The sequence below is a fragment of the Panulirus ornatus genome, chromosome 46, assembly GCF_036320965.1.
Source record: "Panulirus ornatus isolate Po-2019 chromosome 46, ASM3632096v1, whole genome shotgun sequence".
In the NCBI taxonomy this organism is placed as follows: Eukaryota; Metazoa; Arthropoda; class Malacostraca; order Decapoda; family Palinuridae; genus Panulirus; species Panulirus ornatus.
Window position 1 is genome coordinate 17,173,541 of NC_092269.1, and position 24,501 is coordinate 17,198,041.

At 39.4% G+C, this 24,501-nt stretch overlaps 1 protein-coding gene across 1 annotated transcript; it reads left to right on the plus strand.

Annotated features, from left to right (window-relative positions):
* The first annotated feature begins 10,881 nt into the window (after nucleotides 1–10,881).
* Nucleotides 10,882–12,523, plus strand: LOC139763359 (WD repeat-containing protein 76-like). The gene has a single exon (XM_071689381.1). It carries the CDS (start codon nucleotides 10,976–10,978, stop codon nucleotides 12,377–12,379), a length of 1,404 nt encoding a protein of 467 aa, XP_071545482.1. The 5' UTR covers nucleotides 10,882–10,975; the 3' UTR covers nucleotides 12,380–12,523.
* The last annotated feature ends 11,978 nt before the right edge of the window (nucleotides 12,524–24,501 follow it).

The following is a 24,501-nucleotide window of genomic DNA, read 5'->3' on the forward strand; positions in this document are numbered from 1 at the left end:
TGATCTCGGTTCTTGATATCATACAACCACGGGATGGTGTAGTACCTAACATGCAAACAAGAACTATACAGGGACTATTAGAACTCAATTTTAGTACAAAAAAAGAATATGTAATAAACAAAGTGGTATGGAAAAGCAGGCTGGACCTTAAAGTTTCCTGTTCAACGTTTCTTTTAACAAACGCCTTTGTATCAACACAGAAATATCTTACCATCAGCTCTTTTCTTATCAAACACCTCACCTCACTAAAGACCTTTCCGTGGTTTACCCCAGACGCTTCACATGCCCAGGGTCAATCCATTGACAGCACGTCGACCCCGGTATACTACATCGTTTCAATTCAATCTATTCCTTGCATGCCTTTCACCCTCCTGCATGTTTAGGACCCGATTGCTCAAAATCTTTTTCACTCCATCCTTCCACCCCCAATTTGGTTTCCCGCTTCTTCTTCCCTCCACCTCTGATACATATATCCTCTTTGTCAATCTTTCCTCTCTCATTCTTTCCATGTGTCGAAACCATTTCAAAACACCCTCTTCTGCTCTCTCAACTACACTCTTTATACTACCACACATCTCTCTTACCCTTTCACAACTTACTCGATCAAACCACCTCACACAACATACTGTTCTTAAACATTTCATTTCTAAATCATCCACCCTCCTCCAGAAAACATCATCTATAGCCAATGCCTTGCACTCATATAACATTGTTGGAACCAATATTCCTTCAAACACACCCGTTTTTGCTCTTCGATATAACGCTCTCCCCTTCCACACATTCTTCAACGCTCCCAAAACCTTCGCCCCCTTCCCCACCCTGTGACTCACTTCCGCTTCCATGGTTTCATCCGCTGCTAAGTCCACTCCCGGATATCTAAAGCACTTCACTTCCTCCATTTTTTCTCCATTCAAACTTATCTCCAAATTAACTTGTCCCTCAACCCTACCGTACCTAATAACCTTGTTCTTATTCGCAATTACTCTCAACTTTCTTCTTTCACACACTTTACCAAACTCAGTCACCAAATTCTGCAGTTTCTCACCCAAATCAGCCACCAGCGCTGTGTCATCAGCGAACAACAAATGATTCACTTCCCAAGCCTTCTCATCCCGAACAGACTGCGTTCTTGCCCCTCTCTCCAAAACTCTTGCATCCACCTCCCTAACCACCCCATTCATAAACAAATCAAACAACCATGAAGTCATCAAGCACCCCTGCCGCAAACCGACATTCACTGGGAACCAATCACTTTCCTCTCTGCCAACTCGTACATATGCCTTACATCCACTGTTAAAAACTTTTCACTGCTTCTAGCAACTTACCTCCTATATCATATATTCTTAAAACCTTCCACAAAGCATCACTATCTAACTTCTCTTATGACTTCTCCAGATCCCTAAATGATACATTCAAATCCATCTGTTTTTCTAAGTATTTCTCAAATACAATCTTCAAAGTAAACACCTGATCCACACATCCTCTACTACTTCTGAAACCAAACTGCTCTTCTCCAGTCTGATGCCTTGCACATGCCTTAACCCTCTCAATCAATACTCTCAATATAAATTCCCAGGAATACTCAACAAACTTATGCCTCTGTAATTTGAACACTCACCTTTATATCCCCATTGCCTTTGAAAAATAGCACTATGCTTGCATTCCGCCAATCCTCATGCACTTCACTATGAACCATATGTACACTGAGTATCCTCACCAACCAATCAAGAAAATAGTCACCCCCCATTTTCATGAATTCCACTGCAATACCATTATTCTCTGTTTACCAAGGCATTCTCAGTGACCATTCCCCCCCTCTCACTTTGCATAACACCCCGATCAAACACCCTATATCTGACAATCTATCATCAAACACATTCAACAAACCTTCAAAATATTCCCTCCTTCTCTATATCACTTCATCACTATTTGTTATTACCTCCCAATTTCCCCCTTCATCGATGTTCTCATTAGTTCTCTTGTCTTACACACTATACTGACCTCCCTCCAAAATATCTTTTTATTCTCCCAAAATTTTAATGATACTCTATCACCCCAACTCTCATTTGCCCTTTTTTTCACATCTTATACCTTTCTCTTTACCTCTTTCCGCTTTCTTTTATACATATCGCAGTCATTTGCACTACTTTCCTGAAAAAATTGTCCAAATGCCACTCTCTTCTCTTTCACTAACAATCTCACTTCTTCATTTCGCCATTCACTACACTTGCTCATCTGCCCATCTCCCACATTTCTCATGCCACATGCATCTTTCGCGCAAGCCATCACTTCTTCCCTAAATACATCCTGTTCCTCCGCCACTCCCCTCACGTCATTTACTCTCACCTTCTGCATTTCTGCACTCAATCTCTCTTGGTACTTCCTTACACAAGTCTCCTTTCCAAGCTAACTTACTCTCACCACTCTCTTCTCCCCAACATTCTTTCTTTTTCTCTGAAAACCTCTACAAAACTTCACATTCGCCTCTACAAGATAGTGATCACACGCTCATCCAGTTGCGCCTCTCAGCACATTAACATCCAAAAGTCTCTCTTTTACACGCCTATCAATTAAAACGTAACCCAATAACGCCTATGGCCTATCTCTCATACTCAATTATATATTTGTTTATTTTCTTTATTTTGCTTTGTCGTTGTCTCCCGCGTTAGCGAGGTAGCGTAAGGAAACAGACGAAAGAATGGCCCAAACCACCCACATACACATGTATATACATACACGTCCATACACGCAAATACACATACCTATACATCTCAATGTACAGATATATATACACTCACAGATATATACATATATATACATGTATATAAATCATACTGTCTGCCTTTCTTTATTCCCATCGCCACCTCGCCACACATGGAATAACAACCCCCTCCCCCCTCATGTGTGCGAGGTAGCGCTAGGAAAAGACAATGAAGGCCCCATTCGTTCACACTCAGTCTCTAGCTGTCATGTAATAATGCACCGAAATCCCACTCCCTTTCCACATCCAGGCCCCACAGAACTTTCCATGGTTTACCCCAGTCGCTTCACATGCCCTGGTTCAATCCATTGACAGAACGTCGAAACCGGTACACACATTCGTTCTAATTCACTCTATTCCTTGCAAGACTTTCATCCTCCTGCATGTTCAGGCCCCGATCACTCAAAATCTTTTTCACTCCATCCTTCAACCTCCAATTTGGTTTCCCACTTCTCCTCGAACACTCCACCTCCGACACATATATCCTCCTGGTCAATCTTTCCTCACTCATTCTCTCCATGTGACCAAACCATTTCAAAACACCCTCTTCTGCTCTCTCAACCACACTCTTTTTATTTCCACACATCTCTCTCAACCTTACATTACGTACTCGATCAAACCACCTCACACCACATATTGCCCTCAAACATCTCATTTCCAGCACATCCACCCACCTACCCACAACTCTACCCATAGCCCACGCCTCGCAACCATACAACATTGTTGGAACCACTATTCCTTCAAACATACCCATTCTTGCTTTCCGAGATAACGTTCTCGACTTCCACACATTTTTCAAGGCTCCCTGAATTTTCGCCCCCTCCCCCATCCAATGATTCACCTCCGCTTCCATGGTTGCATCCGCTGCCAGATCCACTCCCAGATATCTAAAACACTTCATTTCCTTCAGTTTTTTTCCACTCAAACTTACCTCCCAATTGACGTAACCCTCAACCCTAATGTACCTAATAACTTTGCTTTTACTCACATTTACTCTCAACTTTCTTCTTTCATACACTTTACCAAACTCCGTCACCAGCTTCTGCAGCTCCTCACATGAATTAGCCACCAGCGCTGTATCATCAGCGAACAACAATTGACTCACTTCCTAAGCTCTCTCATCCACAGCAGACTGCATACTTGCCCCTCTTTCAAAACTCTTGCATCCATCTCCCTAAGAAAAGAAAAGAAAAAAAAAAAAAAAAAAAAAAAAATATATATATATATATATATATATATATATATATATATATATATATATTATCCCTGGGGATAGGGATTAAGAATACTTCCCACGTATTCCCTGCGTGTCGTGGAAGGCGACTAAAAGGGGAGGGAGCGGGGGGCTGGAAATCCTCCCCTCTCGTTTTTTTTTTTTTATTTTCCAAAAGAAGGAACAGAGAATTGGGCCAGGTGAGGGTATTCCCTCAAAGGCCCAGTCCTCTGTTCTTAATGCTACCTCGCTAACGCGGGAAATGGCGAATAGTTTAAAAAAAAAAAAAAATATATATATATATATATATATATATATATATATATATATATATATATATATATATATATATATATATATATATATATATATATATATATATATATAATATAAATGAAAAAGAAGGCAAATGACAGTTGGGGTGAGAGAGTATTATTAAATTTTAGGGAGAATAAAAACATGTTTAGGAAGGAGATAAATAAAATGCGTAAGACAAGGGAGCAAATGGGAACTTCAGTGAAGGGGGCTAATGGGGAGATGATAACACGTAATGGTGATGTGAGAAGGAGATGGAGTGAGTATTTTGAAGGTTTGTTGAATGTGTTTGATGATAGAGTGGCAGATATAGGGTGTTTTGGTCGAGGTGGTGTGCAAAGTCAGAGGGTTAGGGAAAATGATTTGGTAAACAGAGAAGAGGTAGTAAAAGCTTTGCGGAAGATGAAAGCCGGCAATGCAGCAGGTATGGATGGTATTGCAGTGGAATTTATTAAAAAAGTGGGTGACTGTATTGTTGACTGGTTGGTAAGGTTATTCAATGTATGTATGACTCATGGTGAGGTGCCTGAGGATTGGCGGAATGCGTGCATAGTGCCATCGTACAAAGGCAAAGGGGATAAGAGTGAGTGCTCAAATTACAGAGGTATGAGTTTGTTGAGTATTCCTGGTAAATTATATGGGAGGGTATTGATTGAGAGGGTGAAGGCATGTACAGAGCATCAGATTGGGGAAGAGCAGTGTAGTTTCAGAAGTGGTAGATGATGTGTGGATCAGGTGTTTGCTTTGAAGAATGTATGTGAGAAATACAAAGAAAAGCAAATGGATTTGTATGTAGCATTTATGGATCTGGAGAAGGCATATGATAGAGTTGATAGAGATGCTCTGTGGAAGGTATTAAGAATATATGGTGTGGGAGGCAAGTTGATAGAAGCAGTGAAAAGTTTTTATCGAGGATGTAAGGCATGTATACGTGTAGGAAGAGAGGAAAGTGATTGGTTCTCAGTGAATGTAGGTTTGCGGCAGGGGTTTGTGATGTCTCCATGGTTGTTTAATTTGTTTATGGATGGGTTGTTATGGAGGTGAATGCAAGAGTTTTGGAAAGAGGGGCAAGTATGAAGTCTGTTGGGGATGAGAGATTTTGGGAAGTGAGTCAGTTGTTGTTCGCTGATGATACAGCGCTGGTGGCTGATTCATGTGAGAAACTGCAGAAGCTGGTGACTGAGTTTGGTAAAGTGTGTGAAAGAAGAAAGTTAAGAGTAAATGTGAATAAGAGCAAGGTTATTAGGTACAGTAGGGTTGAGGGTCAAGTCAATTGGGAGGTAAGTTTGAATGGAGAAAAACTGGAGGAAGTAAAGTGTTTTAGATATCTGGGAGTGGATCTGGCAGCGTATGGAACCATGGAAGCGGAAGTGAATCATAGGGTGGAGGAGGGGGCGAAAATTCTGGGAGCCTTGAAGAATGTGTGGTAGTCGAGAACATTATATCGGAAAGCAAAAATGTGTATGTTTGAAGGAATAGTGGTTCCAACAATGTTGTATGGGTGCGAGGCGTGGGCTATGGATAGAGTTGTGCGCAGAAGGGTAGATGTGCTGAAAATGAGATGTTTGAGGACAATGTGTGGTGTGAGATGGTTTGATCGAGTAGGTAATGGAAGGGTAAGAGAGATGTGTGGAAATAAAAAGAGCGTGGTTGAAAGAACAGAAGAGGGTGTTTTGAAATAGTTTGCGCACATGGAGAGAATGAGTGAGGAAAGATTGACCAAGAGGATATATGTGTCGGAGGTGGAGGGAACGAGGAGAAGTGGGAGACCAAATTGGAGGTGGAAAGATGGAGTGAAAAAGATTTTGAGTGATCGGGGCCTGAACATGCAGAAGGGTGAAAGGCGGGCAAGGAATAGAGTGAATTGGATCGATGTGGTATACAGAGGTTGACATGCTGTCAGTGGATTGAAGCAGGGCATGTGAAGCGTCTGGGGTAAACCATGGAAAGTTGTGTGGGGCCAGGATGTGGAAAGGGAGCTGTGGTTTCGGGCATTATTGCATGACAGCTAGAGAAGGAGTGTGAACGAATGGGGCCTTTGTTGTCTTTTCCTAGCACTACCTGGCAAACATGAGGGGGGAGGGGGATGGTATTCCATGTGTGGCGAGGTGGCGATGAGAATCAATAAAGGCAGACAGAGTGAATTGTGTGCATGGGTATATATGTATCTGTCTGTGTGTGCATATATATGTGTGCATTGAGGTGTATAGGTATGTATATTTGCGTGTGTGGACGTGTATGTATGTATATGTGTATGGTGTTGGGTTGGGCCATTTCTTTCGTCTGTTTCCTTGCACTACCTCGCAAACGCGGGAGACAGCGACAAAGCAAAAATATAAATATATATATATATATATATATATATATATATATATATATATATATATATATATATATATATATATATATATATATATATATGTATATATATAAATATATATATATATATATATATATATATATATATATATATATATATATATATATATATATATATATATATATATATATGAATATATATATATGTATATATCTATACATATATATATATATATATATATATATATATATATATATATATATATATATATATATATTTTGATTTTTTTTTGCTTTATCGCTGTCTCCCGCGTTTGCGTGGTATCGCAAGGAAACAGACGAAAGAAATGGCCCAACCCATCGCCATACACATGTATATACACACGTCCACACACGCAAACATACATACCTACACATCTTTCCATGGTTTACCCCAGATGCTTCACATGCCCTGATTCAATCCACTGACAGCACGTCAACCCCGGTATACCACACCGATCCAATTCACTCTATTCCTTGCCCTAATTTGACCCTCCTGCATGTTCAGGCCCCGATCACACAAAATCTTTTTCACTCCATCTTTCTACCTCCAATTTGGTCTCCCACTTCTCCTCGTTCCCTACACCTATATCCTCTTCGTCAATCTTTCCTCACTCATTCTCTCCATGTGCCCAAACCATTTCAAAACACCCACTTCTGCTCTCTCAACCACGCTCTTTTTATTTCCACACATCTCTCTTACCCTTACCTTACTTACTCGATCAAACCACCTCACACCACACAATTTCCTCAAACATCTCATTTCCAGCACATCCATCCTCCTGCGCGCAACTCTATCCATAGCCCACGCCTCGCAACCATACAACATTGTTGGAACCACTATTCCTTCAAACATACCCATTTTTGCTTTCCGAGATAATGTTCTCGACTTCCACACATTATTCAAGGCTCCCAGAATTTTCGCCCCCTCCCCCACCCTATGATCCACTTCCGCTTCCATGGTTCCATCCGCTGCCAGATCCACTCCAAGATATCTAAAACACTTTACTTCCTCCAGTTTTTCTCCATTCAAACTCACCTCCCAATTGACTTGACCCTCAACCCTACTGTACCTAATTATCTTACTCTTATTCACATTTACTCTTAACTTTCTTCTTTCAAACACTTTACCAAACTCAGTCACCAGCTTCTGCAGTTTCTCACATGAATCAGCCACCAGCGGTGTATCATCAGCGAACAACAACTGACTCACTTCCCAAGCTCTTTCATCCACAACAGACTTCATACTTGCCCCTCTTTCCAAAACTCTTGCATTCACCTCCCTAACAACCCCATCCATAAACAAATTAAACAACCATGGAGACATCACACACCCCTGCCGCAAACCTACATTCACTGAGAACCAATCACTTTCCTCTCTTCCTACACGTACACATGCCTTACATCCTCGATAAAAACTTTGCTTTTCTAAGTATTTCTCACATACATTCTTCAAAGCAAACACCTGATCCACACATCCTCTACCACTTCTGAAACCACACTGCTCTTCCCCAATCTGATGCTCTGTACATGCCTTCACCCTCTCAATCAATACCCTCCCATATAATTTACCAGGAATACTCAACAAACTTATACCTCTGTAATTTGAGCACTCACTCTTATCCCCTTTGCCTTTGTACAATGCCACTATGCACGCATTCCGCCAATCCTCAGGCACCTCACCATGAGTCATACATACATTAAATAACCTTACCAACCAGTGAATAATACAGTCACCCCCTTTTTTAATAAATTCCACTGCAATACCATCCAAACCTGCTGCCTTGCCGGCTTTCATCTTCCGCAAAGCTTTTACTACCTCTTCTCTGTTTACCAAATCATTTTCCCTAACCCTCTCACTTTGCACACCACCTCGACCAAAACACCCTATATCTGCCACTCTATCATCAAACACATTCAACAAACCTTCAAAATACTCACTCCATCTCCTTCTCACATCACCACTACTTGTTATCACCTCCCCATTTGCGCCCTTCACTGAAGTTCCCATTTGCTCCCTTGTCTTACGCACTTTATTTACCTCCTTCCAGAACATCTTTTTATTCTCCCTAAAATTTAATGATACTCTCTCACCCCAACTCTCATTTGCCCTCTTTTTCACCTCTTGCACCTTTCTCTTGACCTCCTGTCTCTTTCTTTTATACATCTCCCACTCAATTGCATTTTTTCCGTGCAAAAATCGTCCAAATGCCTCTCTCTTCTCTTTCACTAATAATCTTACTTCTTCTTCCCACCACTCACTACCCTTTCTAATCAACCCACCTCCCACTTTTCTCATGCCACAAGCATGTTTTGCGCAATCCATCACTGATTCCCTAAATACATCCCATTCCTCCCCCACTCCCCTTACTTCCATTGTTCTCACCTTTTTCCATTCTCTACTCAGTCTCTCCTGGTACTTCCTCACACAAGTCTCCTTCCCAAGCTCACTTACTCTCACCACCCTCTTCACCCCAACATTCACTCTTCTTTTCTGAAAACCCATACAAATCTTCACCTTAGCCTCCACAAGATAATAATCAGACATCCCTCCAGTTTCACCTCTCAGCACATTAACAACCAAAAGTCTCTCTTTTGCGCGCCTGTCAATTAACACGTAATCCAACAACGCTCTCTGGTCATCTCTCATACTTACATACGTATACTTATGTATATCTCGCTTTTCAATCCAGGTATTCCCAATCACCAGTCCTTTTTCAGCACATAAATCTACAAGCTCTTCACCATTTCCATTTACAACACTGAACACCCCATGTATGCCAATTATTCCCTCAACTGCCACATTACTCACCTTTGTATTCAAATCACCCATCACTCTAACCAGGTCTCGTGCATCAAAACCACTAACACACTCATTCAGCTGCTCCCAAAACACTTGCCTCTCATGATCTTTCTTCTCATGCCCAGGTGCATATGCACCAATAATCACCCATCTCTCTCCATCAACTTTCAGTTTTACCCATATTAATCGAGAATTTACTTTCTTACATTCTCTCACATACTCCCACAACTCCTGTTTCAGGAGTACTGCTACTCCTTCCCTTGCTCTTGTCCTCTCACTAACCCCTGACTTTACTCCCAAGACATTCCCAAACCACTCTTCCCCTTAACCCTTGAGCTTCGTTTCACTCAGAACCAAAACATCCAGGTTCCTTTCCTCAAACATACTACCTATCTCTCCTTCTTTCATATCTTGGTTACATCCACACACATTTAGACACTCCAATCTGAGCCTTCGAGGAGGATGAGCACTCCCCGCGTGACTCCTTCTTCTGTTTCCCATTTTAGAAAGTTAAAAAAATACGAGGAGGGGAGGATTTCTGGCCCCCCGCTCCCGTCCCCTCTAGTCGCCTTCTACGACACGCGAGGAATGCGTGGGAAGTATTCTTTCATCCCTATCCCCAGGGATAACATATATATATATATATATATATATATATATATATATATATATATATATATATATATATATATATATATATATATATATATATATATATATATATATATATATATATATATATATATATATATACACATACATACACATACACACGCACATATACACACACACACACATATACATATATATACATATGAAAAAAGTAAGATAATTTAGAAAACTGAAACTTCTAGCTTGAAATGAAATGAGAAAAAAAAAAAAAAAAAAATATATATATATATATATATATATATATATATATATATATATATATATATATATATATATATATTCTGCTAAGCGCGCGGAGTGCGTGGGGGTGTTCTTTCTCCCCTATCCCCAGGGATGATATATATATATATATATATATATATATATATATATATATATATATATATATATATATATATATATATATATATATATATATATATATATATATATATATATATATATATATATATATATATATGCATACGTACATACATACATACATACATACATGCATACATACATACATATATCGCCATTCTTTCGTCTGTTTCCTTGCGCTACCTCGCTAACGCAAGAAACAGTGATATAATATAATAATGAATATATATATATATATATATATATATATATATATATATATATATATATATATATATATATATATATATATATATATATATATATATATATATATATATATATATTCAGCATGTTATTGTGAGCCAGACTCATGGGTTACCATTTGTGATTTTAGCAGACAGGTTTCTCTGGCGCCAAAACTCATTCTTGATTGCGCAAGGGTGACGTTGAGGAGATTATTCACGATGATGCTGCCTAGTAATGATGGGGAACCATTGCAGAGAGAGTCAAGATGATGGGACCTAAATCAGATGAAAGAACTGTTAAGAATACACAAACTATTAATTCTTCTGCACATGTAGCGAATGGAGATAGGATAAGTACCAGGAGTTCAGTTGCAACCGGATCTTCCAGAATCACAACTGAAGGTGCATGTAAAGTGAAGAAAGAGAAAGATTTTGATCCATGTTTAATTAAAATGGAGGAGGAATTGGCGCCGGACTTTGTGGGTCTGTCAGACTATGAGCGTATGATACAACAAAACATTGCTGAGAAAAAGAAGCTCCTTGACTCCTTAGAAATCTTGAAGGTGAAAGATGAATTGATTGCAATGAAACCCCAGCCTGTCAAGAAAGCAACTTATAGAGGAATTGCTAAAGAACAGAAATCTGATGAACTAGTGGTGAGACGCAGAAGCTTGAGGCAGCAAAAATCAACACCAGATGGATTAGACCTTCCTTTACCATCTGAGAGAGAAGTGGCCAGAGCATTAGCCAAAGCATCTAGGGATCGTGATTCTCGGCCTCCTCCAGGTCCTGCATCACTGATTGATTACTACAAGCCCCAAAACAGAGAGGAGTGTGAAATGTTTATTAGAGATATACAAGCAATGCCTGTCTGTGGAGAGGAAAGTTCTGTTTGGCGTGGCAACTTTTCCAGAGTGCTCCAGAGAATGAAGAAAATGAAAATTAGTACAGAACTTGTTGCTAAGGTCGTACCCGAGCGGACTTTTGCTGCACAAATCCACCCTTCACTAGACAAGATCCTGGTGCTTGTTGGTAGTAAATGGGGTGATTTAGGAATTTGGTATGTTCAGCGCAAAGATAAGACTTCAGGTGCTTATTACTTTAATCCTCACTCTGGGCCCATCAATTGTCTGACCATTGATAAGTGGAACCCCCAGCACATATTCAGTTCAAGTTATGATGGTTCACTCAGAAGAACAGATTTGACTGCTGGTATTGTGCAGGAGGTACATTGCTACAGTAAGGAAGACTTTCACAATATGTACCTGTGGCATGCCCATTTGGATAAAAACAGCATACTTGTAGGAACAAACCATGGTAAAGTCATCCATGTTGACACACGAGCAGATGAAAAGAATCCCAAAGAATATAAGGTACAGAATTCGAATATTAAGGTTGTGACTGTGCATCCAACTCGTACCCAGTATTTTGCTACAGCCTCATCTTGTGGACATGTTTGCTTGTGGGATATCAGAAAGCATAAAACAAATGACCCATTCACATTCTGCCGTCATTCAAAGAGTATTTCTGGGCTAGATTTTTCTCCAGTAACAGGGAAATCAATGATCTCTACATGTATGGATAACTACTTGAGATTCATATCCTTTAACCTAGTTGACTTGAAAGTTACACAAAAATCAGTCACTGCACCCAGACAGGGAGATGGTTGACAACATTCAAAGCTCGCTATGTGCCCAGACGTGAAGACTTAGTAGTAGTGGGCTCATTGAAGCAGCCACGAAGGATTCAGGTTTGGGGAGCTGATGGACAACTACAACATGAGTTTACGGGCGAATCCTTTGCATCAGTATCCAGCATCACTGCCATGCACCCTACCAGAGCAATCCTGGTTGGTACCAATTCCTCAGGAAAGGCTCATGTCTTTAAATAACTCACTGTAGTGTAAGTTAAGTGTAAAGTTGCTTTGGCCTGAAAAATATTATGAACAGTAGAGTTAGACATTTTAGATGTTCCACATGAAACAGATGTAATGCAAAAAAAAAAAACATGTATTGTAGCTGATTGGATAAATTCTAAAGTTTTAGAATAATGCATCTACCTCAGGGAATTGGGCATTCCAAGCCATAGCAAGCCAGCTGGGTTTAAGCCCCCAAACTGAAAAAAAATTCTGGAAAAGATGCCTGCCTCTGTGCATGTGATCCATTCAGTGGAAATGGGAACATGATTAATAATAGTAATTAGATAATAGAAAGGAAATAAAAACACAATTGACAAATAAATTGTGAAGCACATGGTGATATATTCACTGGTAATATAAAACTATTGTTGCATGTGTACTGACAGCATTTTATGACAAACTAGCAGCCAAGAAATCAGGCATCATATAATTTTCATTAAGATAACAATTTAGTGTTGTTATTGTGCTATTGACAATTTTTATCTCGGTGTGATTCATTCTTGAAAAATTTTATTTACAGTTATAATATTTGTTTCCAATTTGAATATTTATAGATGAAAAACATTATTTTCAACATCTCATGTATTTACACCTTTTAATTTTAGTCTCTGGGGCTTGGATGTGGATAGGTAGTTGTGGTTTTGGTGCATTACACATGACAGCTAGAGACTGAGTGTGAATGAATGTGGCCTTTTTTGTCTGTTTTCCTGGCGCTGCTGCACTAAAGCAGGGGGTGGCGATGCTGTTTTCTTTGGGGTGTGTTGGCACCAGGGGTGGATGAGGGCGAGCAAATATGAAAGTGTACAAGTGTATATATGTCTGTGTTTGTATATGTTGATAATGTATATGTACGTGTGTGGGTGTTTCTGTGTGTATATATATATATATATATATATATATATATATATATATATATATATATATATATATATATATATATATATATATATATATATATATATATATATATATATATATATATATATATATATATATATATATATATATATATATATATATATATATATATATATATATATATATATATATATATATATATATATATATATATATATATATATATATATATATATACATATACATATATATATATATATGTATATGTGTATATATATATATATATATATATATATATATATATATATATATATATATATATATATATATATATATATATATATATATATATATATATATATATATATATATATATTGGCGAAATGCGTGCATAGTGCCATTGTACAAAGGCAAAGGGGATAAGAGTGAGTGCTCAAATTACAGAGGTATAAGTTTGTTGAGTATTCCTGGTAAATTATATGGGAGGGTATTGATTGAGAGGGTGAAGGCATGTACAGAGCATCAGATTGGGAAAGAGTAGTGCGGTTTCAGAAGTGGTAGAGGATGTGTGGATAAGGTGTTTGCTTTGAAGAATGTATGTGAGAAATACTTAGAAAAGCAAATGGATTTGAATGTAGCATTTATGGATCTGGAGAAGGCATATGATAGAGTTGATAGAGATGCTCTGGGGAAGGTATTAAGAATATATGGTGTGGGAGGCAAGTTGTTAGAAGCAGTGAAAAGTTTTTATCGAGGATGTAAGGCATGTGTACGTGTAGGAAGAGAGGAAAGTGATTGGTTCTCAGTGAATGTAGGTTTGCGGCAGGGGTGTGTGATGTCTCCATGGTTGTTTAATTTGTTTATGGATGGGGTTGTTAGGGAGGTAAATGCAAGAGTCCTGGAAAGAGGGGCAAGTATGAAGTCTGTTGGGGATGAAAGAGCTTGGGAAGTGAGTCAGTTGTTGTTCGCTGATGATACAGCGCTGGTGGCTGATTCATGTGAGAAACTGCAGAAGCTGGTGACTGAGTTTGGTAAAGTGTGTGGAAGAAGAAAGTTAAGAGTAAATGTGAATAAGAGCAAGGTTATTAGGTACAGTAGGGTTGAGGGTCAAGTCAATTGGGAGGTGAGTTTGAATGGAGAAAAACTGGAGGAAGTGAAGTGTTTTAGATATCTGGGAGTGGATCTGTCAGCGGATGGAACCATGGAAGCGGAAGTGGATCATAGGGTGGGGGAGGGGGCGAAAATTTTGGGAGCCTTGAAAAATGTGTGGAAGTCGAGAACATTATCTCGGAAAGCAAAAATGGGTATGTTTGAAGGAATAGTGGTTCCAACAATGTTGTATGGTTGCGAGGCGTGGGCTATGGATAGAGTTGTGCGCAGGAGGATGGACGTGCTGGAAATGAGATGTTTGAGGAAAATGTGTGGTGTGAGGTGGTTTGATCGAGTAAGTAACGTAAGGGTAAGAGAGATGTGTGGAAATAGAAAGAGCGTGGTTGAGAGAGCAGAAGAGGGTGTTTTGAAATGGTTTAGGCACATGGAGAGAATGAGTGAGGAAAGATTGACCAAGAGGATATATGTGTCGGAGGTGGAGGGAACGAGGAGAAGAGGGAGACCAAATTGGAGGTGGAGAGATGGAGTGAAAAAGATTTTGTGTGATCGGGGCCTGAACATGCAGGAGGGTGAAAGGAGGGCAAGGAATAGAGTGAATTGGAGCGATGTGGTATACCGGGGTTGACGTGCTGTCAGTGGATTGAATCAAGGCATGTGAAGCGTCTGGGGTAAACCATGGAAAGCTGTGTAGGTATGTATATTTGCGTGTGTGGACGTATGTATATACATGTGTATGGGGGGGGGGGGTTGGGCCATTTCTTTCGTCAGTTTCCTTGCGCTACCTCGCAAACGCGGGAGACAGCGACAAAGTATAATAAAAATGAAAATATGTATATAGGTATATATATATATAAATGGTGAGAACAATGGAAGTAAGGGGAGTGGGGGAGGAATGGGATGTATTTAGGGAATCAGTGATGGATTGCGCAAAAGATGCTTGTGGCATGAGAAGAGTGGGAGGTGGGTTGATTAGAAAGGGTAGTGAGAGGTGGGATGAAGAAGTAAGAGTATTAGTGAAAGAGAAGAGAGAGGCATTTGGACGAGTTTTGCAGGGAAAAAATGCAATTGAGTGGGAGATGTATAAAAGAAAGAGACAGGAGGTCAAGAGAAAGGTGCAAGAGGTGGAAAAAAGGGCAAATGAGAGTTGGGGTGAGAGAGTATCATTAAATTTTAGGGAGAATAAAAAGATGTTCTGGAAGGAGGTAAATAAAGTGCGTAAGACAAGGGAGCAAATGGGAACTTCAGTGAAGGGCGCAAATGGGGAGGTGATAACAAGTAGTGGTGATGTGAGAAGGAGATGGAGTGAGTATTTTGAAGGTTTGTTGAATGTGTTTGATGATAGAGTGGCAGATATAGGGTGTTTTGGTCCAGGTGGTGTGCAAAGTGAGAGGGTTCGGGAAAATGATTTGGTAAACAGAGAAGAGGTAGTGAAAGCTTTGCGGAAGATGAAAGCCGGCAAGACAGCAGTTTTGGATGGTATTGCAGTGGAATTTATTAAAAAAGGGGGTGACTGTATTGTTGACTGGTTGGTAAGGTTATTTAATGTATGTATGACTCATGGTGAGGTGACTGAGGATTGGCGGAATGCGTGCATAGTGCCATTGTACAAAGGCAAAGGGGATAAGAGTGAGTGCTCAAATTACAGAGGTATAAGTTTGTTGAGTATTCCTGGTAAATTATATGGGAGGGTATTGATTGAGAGGGTGAAGGCATGTACAGAGCATCAGATTGGGGAAGAGCAGTGTGGTTTCAGAAGTGGTAGAGGATGTGTGGATCAGGTGTTTGCTTTGAAGAATGTATGTGAGAAAGACTTGGAAAAGCAAATGGATTTGTATGTAGCATTTATGGATCTGGAGAAGGCATATGGTAGAGTTGATAGAGATGCTCTGTGGAAGGTATTAAGAATATATGGTGTGGGAGGCAAGTTGGTAGAAGCAGTGAAAAGTTTCTATCGAGGATGTAAGGCATGTGTACGTGTAGGAAGAGAGGAAAGTGATTGGTTCTCAGTGAATGTAGGTTTAAGGCAGGGGTGTGTGATGTCTCCATGGTTGTTTAATTTGTTTATGGATGGGGTTGTTAGGGAGGTGAATGCAAGAGTTTTGGAAAGAGGGGCAAGTATGAAGTCTGTTGGGGATGAGAGAGCTTGGGAAGTGAGTCAGTTGTTGTTCGCTGAAGATTCAGCGCTGGTGGCTGATTCATGTGAGAAACTACAGAAGCTGGTGACTGAGTTTGGTAAAGTGTGTGAAAGAAGAAAGTTAAGAGTAAATGTGAATAAGAGCAAGGTTATTAGGTACAGTAGGGTTGAGGGTCAAGTCAATTGGGAGGTGAGTTTGAATGGAGAAAAACTGGAGGAAGTGAAGTGTTTTAGATATCTGGGAGTGAATCTGGCAGCGGATGGAACCATGGAAGCGGAAGTGGATCATAGGGTGGGGGAGGGGGCGAAAATTCTGGGGTCCTTGAAGAATGTGTGGAAGTCGAGAACATTATCTCTGAAAGCAAAAATGGGTATGTTTAAAGGAATAGTGGTTCCAACAATGTTGTATGGTTGCGAGGCGTGGGCTATGGATAGAGTTGTGCGCAGGAGGAAGGATGTGCTGGAAATAAGATGTTTGAGGACAATGTGTGGTGTGAGGTGGTTTGATCGAGTGAATAACGTAAGGGTAAGAGAAATATGTGGAAATAAAAAGAGCGTGGTTGAGAGAGCAGAAGAGGGTGTTTTGAAGTGGTTTGGGCACATGGAGAGAATAAGTGAGGAAAGATTGACCAAGAGGATATATGTGTCGGAGGTGGAGGGAACGAGGAGAGGAGGGAGACCAAATTGGAGGTCGAAAGATGGAGTGAAAAAGATTTTGTGTGATCGGGGCCTGAACATGCAGGAGGGTGAAAGGAGGGCAAGGAATAGAGTGAATTGGAGCGATGTGGTATACCGGGGTTGACGTGATGTCAGTGGATTGAATCAGGCCATGTGGAGCGTCTGGGGTAAACCATGGAGGGCTGTGTAGGTGTGTATATTTGCGTGTGTGGACGTATGTATATACATGTGTATGGGGGGGGGCAATTTCTTTCGTCTGTTTCCTTGCGCTACCTCGGAAACGCGGGAGACAGCGACAAAGTATAATAAAAAAAAAAATAAATATATATATATATATATATATATATATATATATATATATATATATATATATATACATATATATATATATATATATATATATATATATATATATATATATATATATGTATATATATATATATATAATATATATATATATATATATATATATATATATATATATATATATATATATATATATATATATATATATATATATATATATATATATATATATATATATATATATATATATATATATATATATATATATATATATATATATATATATATATATATATATATATATATATATATATATATATATATATATATATATATATATATATATACATATATTATCCCTGGGGATAGGGGATTAAGAATACTTCCCACCTAACCTAACCTTCCCTGCGTGTCGTAGAAGGCGACTAAAAGGGGAGGGAGCGGGGGGCTGGAAATCCTCCCCTCTCGTTTTTTTTTTTAAATTTTCCAAAAGAAGGAACAGAGGGGGCCAGTTGAGCATGTTCCAAAAAAGGCCCAGTCCTCTGTTCTTAGCGCTACCTCGCTAACGCGGGAAATGGGGAATAGTTTAAAAGAAAAAGATATACATATATATATATATATATATATATATATATATATATATATATATATATATATATAAATATACATTTCAATGCAAAGGTGAGTAATGTGGCAGTTGAGGGAATAATTGGTATATATGGGGTGTTCAATGTTGTAAATGGAAATGGTGAATAGCTTGTAGATTTATGTGCTGAAAAAGGACTGGTGATTGGGAATACCTGGTTTAAAAAGCGAGATATACATAAGTATACGTATGTAAGTAGGAGAGATGACAGCGAGCGTTATTGGATCACGTGTTAATTGATAGGCGCGCGAAAGAGAGACTTTTGGATGTTAATGTGCTGAGAGGTTCAACTGGAGGGATGTCTGATCATTATCTTTTGGAGGCTAAGGTGAAGATTTGTACTAGTTTTCAGAAAAGAAAAGAGAATGTTGGGGTGAAGAGAGTGGTGAGAGTAAGTGAGCTTGGGAAGAAGACTTGTGTGAGGAAGTCCCAGGAGAGACTGAGTACAGAATGGAAGAAGGTGAGAACAAAGGAGGTAAGGAGAGTGGGGGAAGAATGGTATGTATTTAGGGAAGCAGTGATGGCTTGCGCAAAAGAATGCTTTTGGCATGTGAAGAGTGGCATCAAGAAAGTGGTGAGAGTAAGTGAGCTTGGGAAGGAGACTTGTGTGAGGAAGTACCAGGAGAGACAGAGTACAGAATGGAAAAAGGTGAAAACAAAGGATGTAAGGGGAGTGGGGGAGGAAAGTGATGTATTTAGGGAAGCAGTGATTGCTTGCGCAAAAGAATGATTGGGGCATGAGAAGATTGGGAGGGGGGTTGATTAAAAAGGGTAGTGAGTGGTGGGATCAAGAAGTAAGATTATTAGTGAAAGAGAAGAGAGAGGCATTTGGACGATTTTTGCCGGGAAAAAATGCAATTGAGTGGGAGATGTATAAAAGAAAGAGGCAGAAGGTCAAGAGAAAGGTGCAAGAGGTAAAAAAGAAGGCAAATGAGAGTTGGGGTGAGAGAGTATCATTAAATTTCAGGGAGAATAAAAAGATGTTTTGGAAGGAGGTACATAAAGTGCGTAAGACGAGGGAGATAATGGGAACTCAGTGAAGGGGGCGAATGGGGGGGTGATAACAAGTAGTGGTGATGTGAGAAGGAGATGGAATGAGTATTTTGAAGGTTTGTTGAATGTGTTTGATGATAGAGTGGCAGATATAGGGTGTTTTGGTGGAAGTGGTGTGCAAAGTCAGAGGGTTAGGGAAAATGATTAAGTAAACAAAGACGAGGTAGTAAAAGCTGTGCGGAAGATGAAAGCCAGCAAGGCAGCGGGTTTGGATGGTATTGCAGTGGAAATTATTAAAAAAGGGGGTGACTGTATTGTTGACAGGTTGGAAAGGTTATTTAATGTATGTATGGTTCAGGGTGAGGTGCCTGAGGATTGGCGGAATGCTTGCATACTGCCATTGTACAAAGGCAATGGGGATAAGAGTGAGTGCTCAAATTACAGAGGTATAAGTTTGTTGAGTATTCCTGGTAAATTATATCGGAGGGTATTGACTGAGAGGGTGAAGGCATGTACAGACCATCAGGTTGGGGAAGAGCATTGTGGTTTCAGAAGTGGTAGAGGATGTGTGGATCAGGAGTTTGCTTTGATGAATGTATGTGAGAAATACTTAGAAAAGCAAATTGATTTGGATGTAGCATTTATGGATCTGGAGAAGGCATATGATAGAGTTGATAGAGGTGCTCTGTGGAAGGTATTAAGAATATATGGTGTGGGAGGCAAGTTGTTAGAAGCAGTGAAAAGCTTTTATCGAGGATGTAAGGCATGTGTACGTGTAGGAAGAGAGGAAAGGTGAATGTAGGTTTGAGGCAGGGGTGTGTGATGTCTCCATGGTTGTTTAATTTGTTTATGGATGGGGTTGTTAGGGAGGTGAATGAAAGAGTTTTGGAAAGAGGGGCAAGTATGCAGTCTGTTGTGGATGAGAGAGCTAGGGAAGTGAGTCAGTTGTTGTTCGCTGATGATACAGCGCTGGTGGCTGATTCATGTGAGAAACTGCAGAAACTGGTGACTGAGTTTGGTAAAGTATGTGAAAGAAAATATTTAAGAGTAAATGTGAATAAGAGCAAGGTTATTAGGTATGGTAGGGTTGAGGGTCAAGTCAATTGGGAGGTAAGTTTGAATGAAGAAAAAGTGGAGGATGTAAAGTGTTTTAGATATCTTGGAGTGGATCTGGCAGCGGATGGAACCATGGAAGCGGTAGTGAATCATAGGGTGGGGGAGGGGGCGAAAATTTTGGGACCCTTGAAGAATATTTGGAAGTTGAGAACATTATCTCGGAAGGCAAAAATGGGTATGTTTGAAGGAATAGTGGTTCCAACGATGTTGTATGGCCGCGAATCGTGGGCTATGGATAGAGTTGTGCGCAGGAGGGTGGATGAGCTGGAAATGAGATGCTTGAGGACAATATGTGGTGTGAGGTGGTTTGATCGAGCAAGTAATGTAAGGGTAAGAGAGATGTGTGGAAATAAAAAGAGTGTGGTTGAGAAAGAAGAAGAGGGTGTTTTGAAATGGTTTGGTCAAATAGAGAGAATGAGTGAGGAAAGATTGAACAAGAGGATATATGTGGAGAGGTGGAGGGAACGAGGAGAAGTGGGAGACCGAATTGGAGGTGGAAAGATGGAGCGAGACAGATTTTGAGTGATCGGGCCTGAACATGCAGGAGGGTGATAGGCGTGCAAGGAATAGAGTGAATTGGAACGATGTGGTATACCGGGGTCGACGTGCTGTCAATGGATTGAACCAGGGCATGTGAAGCGTCTGGGGTAAACCATGGAAAGTTCTATGTGGTCTAGTTGTGGAAAGGAAGCTATGGTTTCGGTGCATTATTGCATGACACCTAGAGACTGAGTGTGAACGAATGTGTCCTTTGTGGTCTTATCCTAGCGCTACCTCGAACATATGAAGGGGAGGGGGTTGTTATTCCATGTGTGGCGAGGTGGCGATGGGTATAGATAAAGTCAGACAGTATGAATTATATACATGTGTATATATGTATATGTCTGTGTGTATATATATGTATACATTGAGATATATAGGTATGTACACTTGCGGTTGTGGACGTGTATGTATATACATGTGTATGTGGGTGGGTTGGGCCATTCTTTCGCCTATTTACTTGCACTGCCACGCTAACGCGGGAGACAGCGACAAAGCAAAATAGATGAAAAATAAATAAACATATATATATATATATATATATATATATATATATATATATATATATATATATATATATATATATATATAAGGACTATTGATAGAGTTGTGCGCAGGAGGGGGATGTGCTGGAAATGAGATGTTTGAGGACAATATGTGGTGTGAGGTAGTTTGATCGAGTAAGTAATGTAGGGTAAGAGAAATGTGTGGTGATAAAAAGAGTGGTTGAGAGAGCAGAAGAGGGTGTTTTGAAATGATTTGGTCACATGGAGAGAATGAGTGAGGAAAGATTAACCAAGAGGATATATGTGTCACAGGTGGAAGGAACGAGGAGAAGTGGGAGACCAAATTGGAGGTGGAAAGATGGAGTGAGACAGATTTTGAGTGATCGGGGCCTGAACATGCACGAGGGTGAAAAGCGAGTAACGAATAGAGTGAATTGGAACGATGTGGTGTACCGGGTCGACGTGCTGTCAATGGATTGAACCAGGGCATTTGAAGCGTCTGGGGTAAACTATGGAATGTTCTGTGGGCCTGGATGTGGAAAGGGAGCTGTGGTTTCAGTGCATTATTACATGACAGGAAGAGACGGAGTGTGAACGAATGGGGCCTTTGTTGTCTTTTCCTAGCGCTACCCCGCACACATGAGGGGGGAGAGTGTTGTTATTCCATGTGTGGCGGGGTGGCGATGGGAATGAATAAAGGCAGACAGTATGAATTATGTATATGGGTATATATGTATATGTCTGTGTGGGTATATATATGTATACATTGAGATGTATAGGTATGTATATTTGCGGATGTGGGCGTGTATGTATATAAATGTGTATGTGGGTGGGTTGGGCCATTCTTTCGTCTGTTTCCTTGCGCTACCTCGTTAACGCGGGAGACAGCGACAAAGTAAAATAAATAAATATATATATATGCATGTACATATATATATATATATATATATATATATATATATATATATATATATATATATATATATATATATATATATATATATATATATATATATATATATATATATATATAAATATATATATATATATATATATATATATATATATATATATATATATATATATATATATATATATATATATATATATTATATATATATATATATATATATATATATAAATATATATATATATATATATATATATATATATATATGTATATATATATATATATATATATATATATATATATATATATATATATATATATATATATATATATATATATATATATATATATATATATATATATATATATATATATATGTGTGTGTACGTGTAGGAAGAGAGGAGAGTGATTGGTTCTCGGTGAATGTAGGTTTGCGGCAGGGGTGTGTGATGTCTCCATGGTTGTTTAATTTGTTTATGGATGGGGTTGTTAGGGAGGTAAATGCAAGAGTTTTGGAAAGAGGGGCAAGTATGAAGTCTTTTGGGGATGAGAGAGCTTGGGAAGTGAGTCAGTTGTTGTTCGCTGATGATACAGCGCTGGTGGCTGATTCATGTGAGAAACTGCAGAAGCTGGCGACTGAGTTTGGTAAAGTGTGTGGAAGAAGAAAGTTAAGAGTAAATGTGAATAAGAGCAAGGTTATTAGGTACAGTAGGGTTGAGGGTCAAGTCAATTGGGAGGTGAGTTTGAATGGAGAAAAACTGGAGGAAGTGAAGTGTTTTAGATATCTGGGAGTCGATCTGGCAGCGGATGGAACCATGGAAGCGGAAGGGGATCATAGGGTGGGGGAGGGGGCGAAAATTCTGGTTGCCTTGAAGAATGTGTGGAAGTCGAGAACATTATCTCGGAAAGCAAAAATGGGTATGTTTGAAGGAATAGTGGTTCCAACAATGTTGTATGGTTGCGAGGCGTGGGCTATGGATAGAGTTGTGCGCAGGAGGATGGATGTGCTGGAAATGAGATGTTTGAGGACAATGTGTGGTGTGAGGTGGTTTGATCGAGTGAGTAACGTAAGGGTAAAAGAGATGTGTGGAAATAAAAAGAGCGTGGTTGAGAGAGCAGAAGAGGGTGTTTTGAAGTGGTTTGGGCACATGGAGAGAATGAGTGAGGAAAGATTGACCAAGAGGATATATGTGTCGGAGGTGGAGAGAAGGAGGAGAAGAGGGAGACCAAATTGGAGGTGGAAAGATGGAGTGAATAAGATTTTGTGTGATCGGGGCCTGAACATGCAGGAGGTTGAAAGGAGGGCAAGGAATAGAGTGAATTGGAGCGAGGTGGTATACCGGGGTTGACGTGCTGTCAGTGGATTGAATCAAGGCATGTGAAGCGTCTGGGGTAAACCATGGAAAGCTGTGTAGGTATGTATATTTGCGTGTGTGGACGTATGTATATACATGTGTATGGAGGTGGGTTGGGCCATTTCTTTCGTCTGTTTCCTTTGCGCTACCTCGCAAACGCGGGAGACAGCGACAAAGTATAAAAAAGAAAAAAAAAAAATATATATATATATATATATATATATATATATATATATATATATATATATATATATATATATATATATATATATATATTTTCTTTTTTTCTTTTCGCCATTTCCCGCATTAGCGAGGTAGCGTTAAGAACAGAGGACTGGGCCTTTGAGGGAATACCCTCACCTGGCCCAATTCTCTGTTCCTTCTTTTGGAAAAAAAAAAAAAAAACGAGAGGGGAGGATTTCAAGCCCCCCGCTCCCTCCCCTTTTAGTCGCCTTCTACGACACGCAGGGAATACGTGGGAAGTACTCTTAATCCCCTATCCCCAGGGATAATATATATATATATATATATACTTATTATTATTATTATTATTTTGCTTTGTCGCTGTCTCCCGCGTTAGCTAGGTAGCGCAAGGAAACAGACGAAAGACTGGCCCAACCCACCTCCATACACATGTATATACATACACGTCCACACACACAAATAGACATACCTATACATCTCAATGTACACATATATATACACACACAAACATATACATA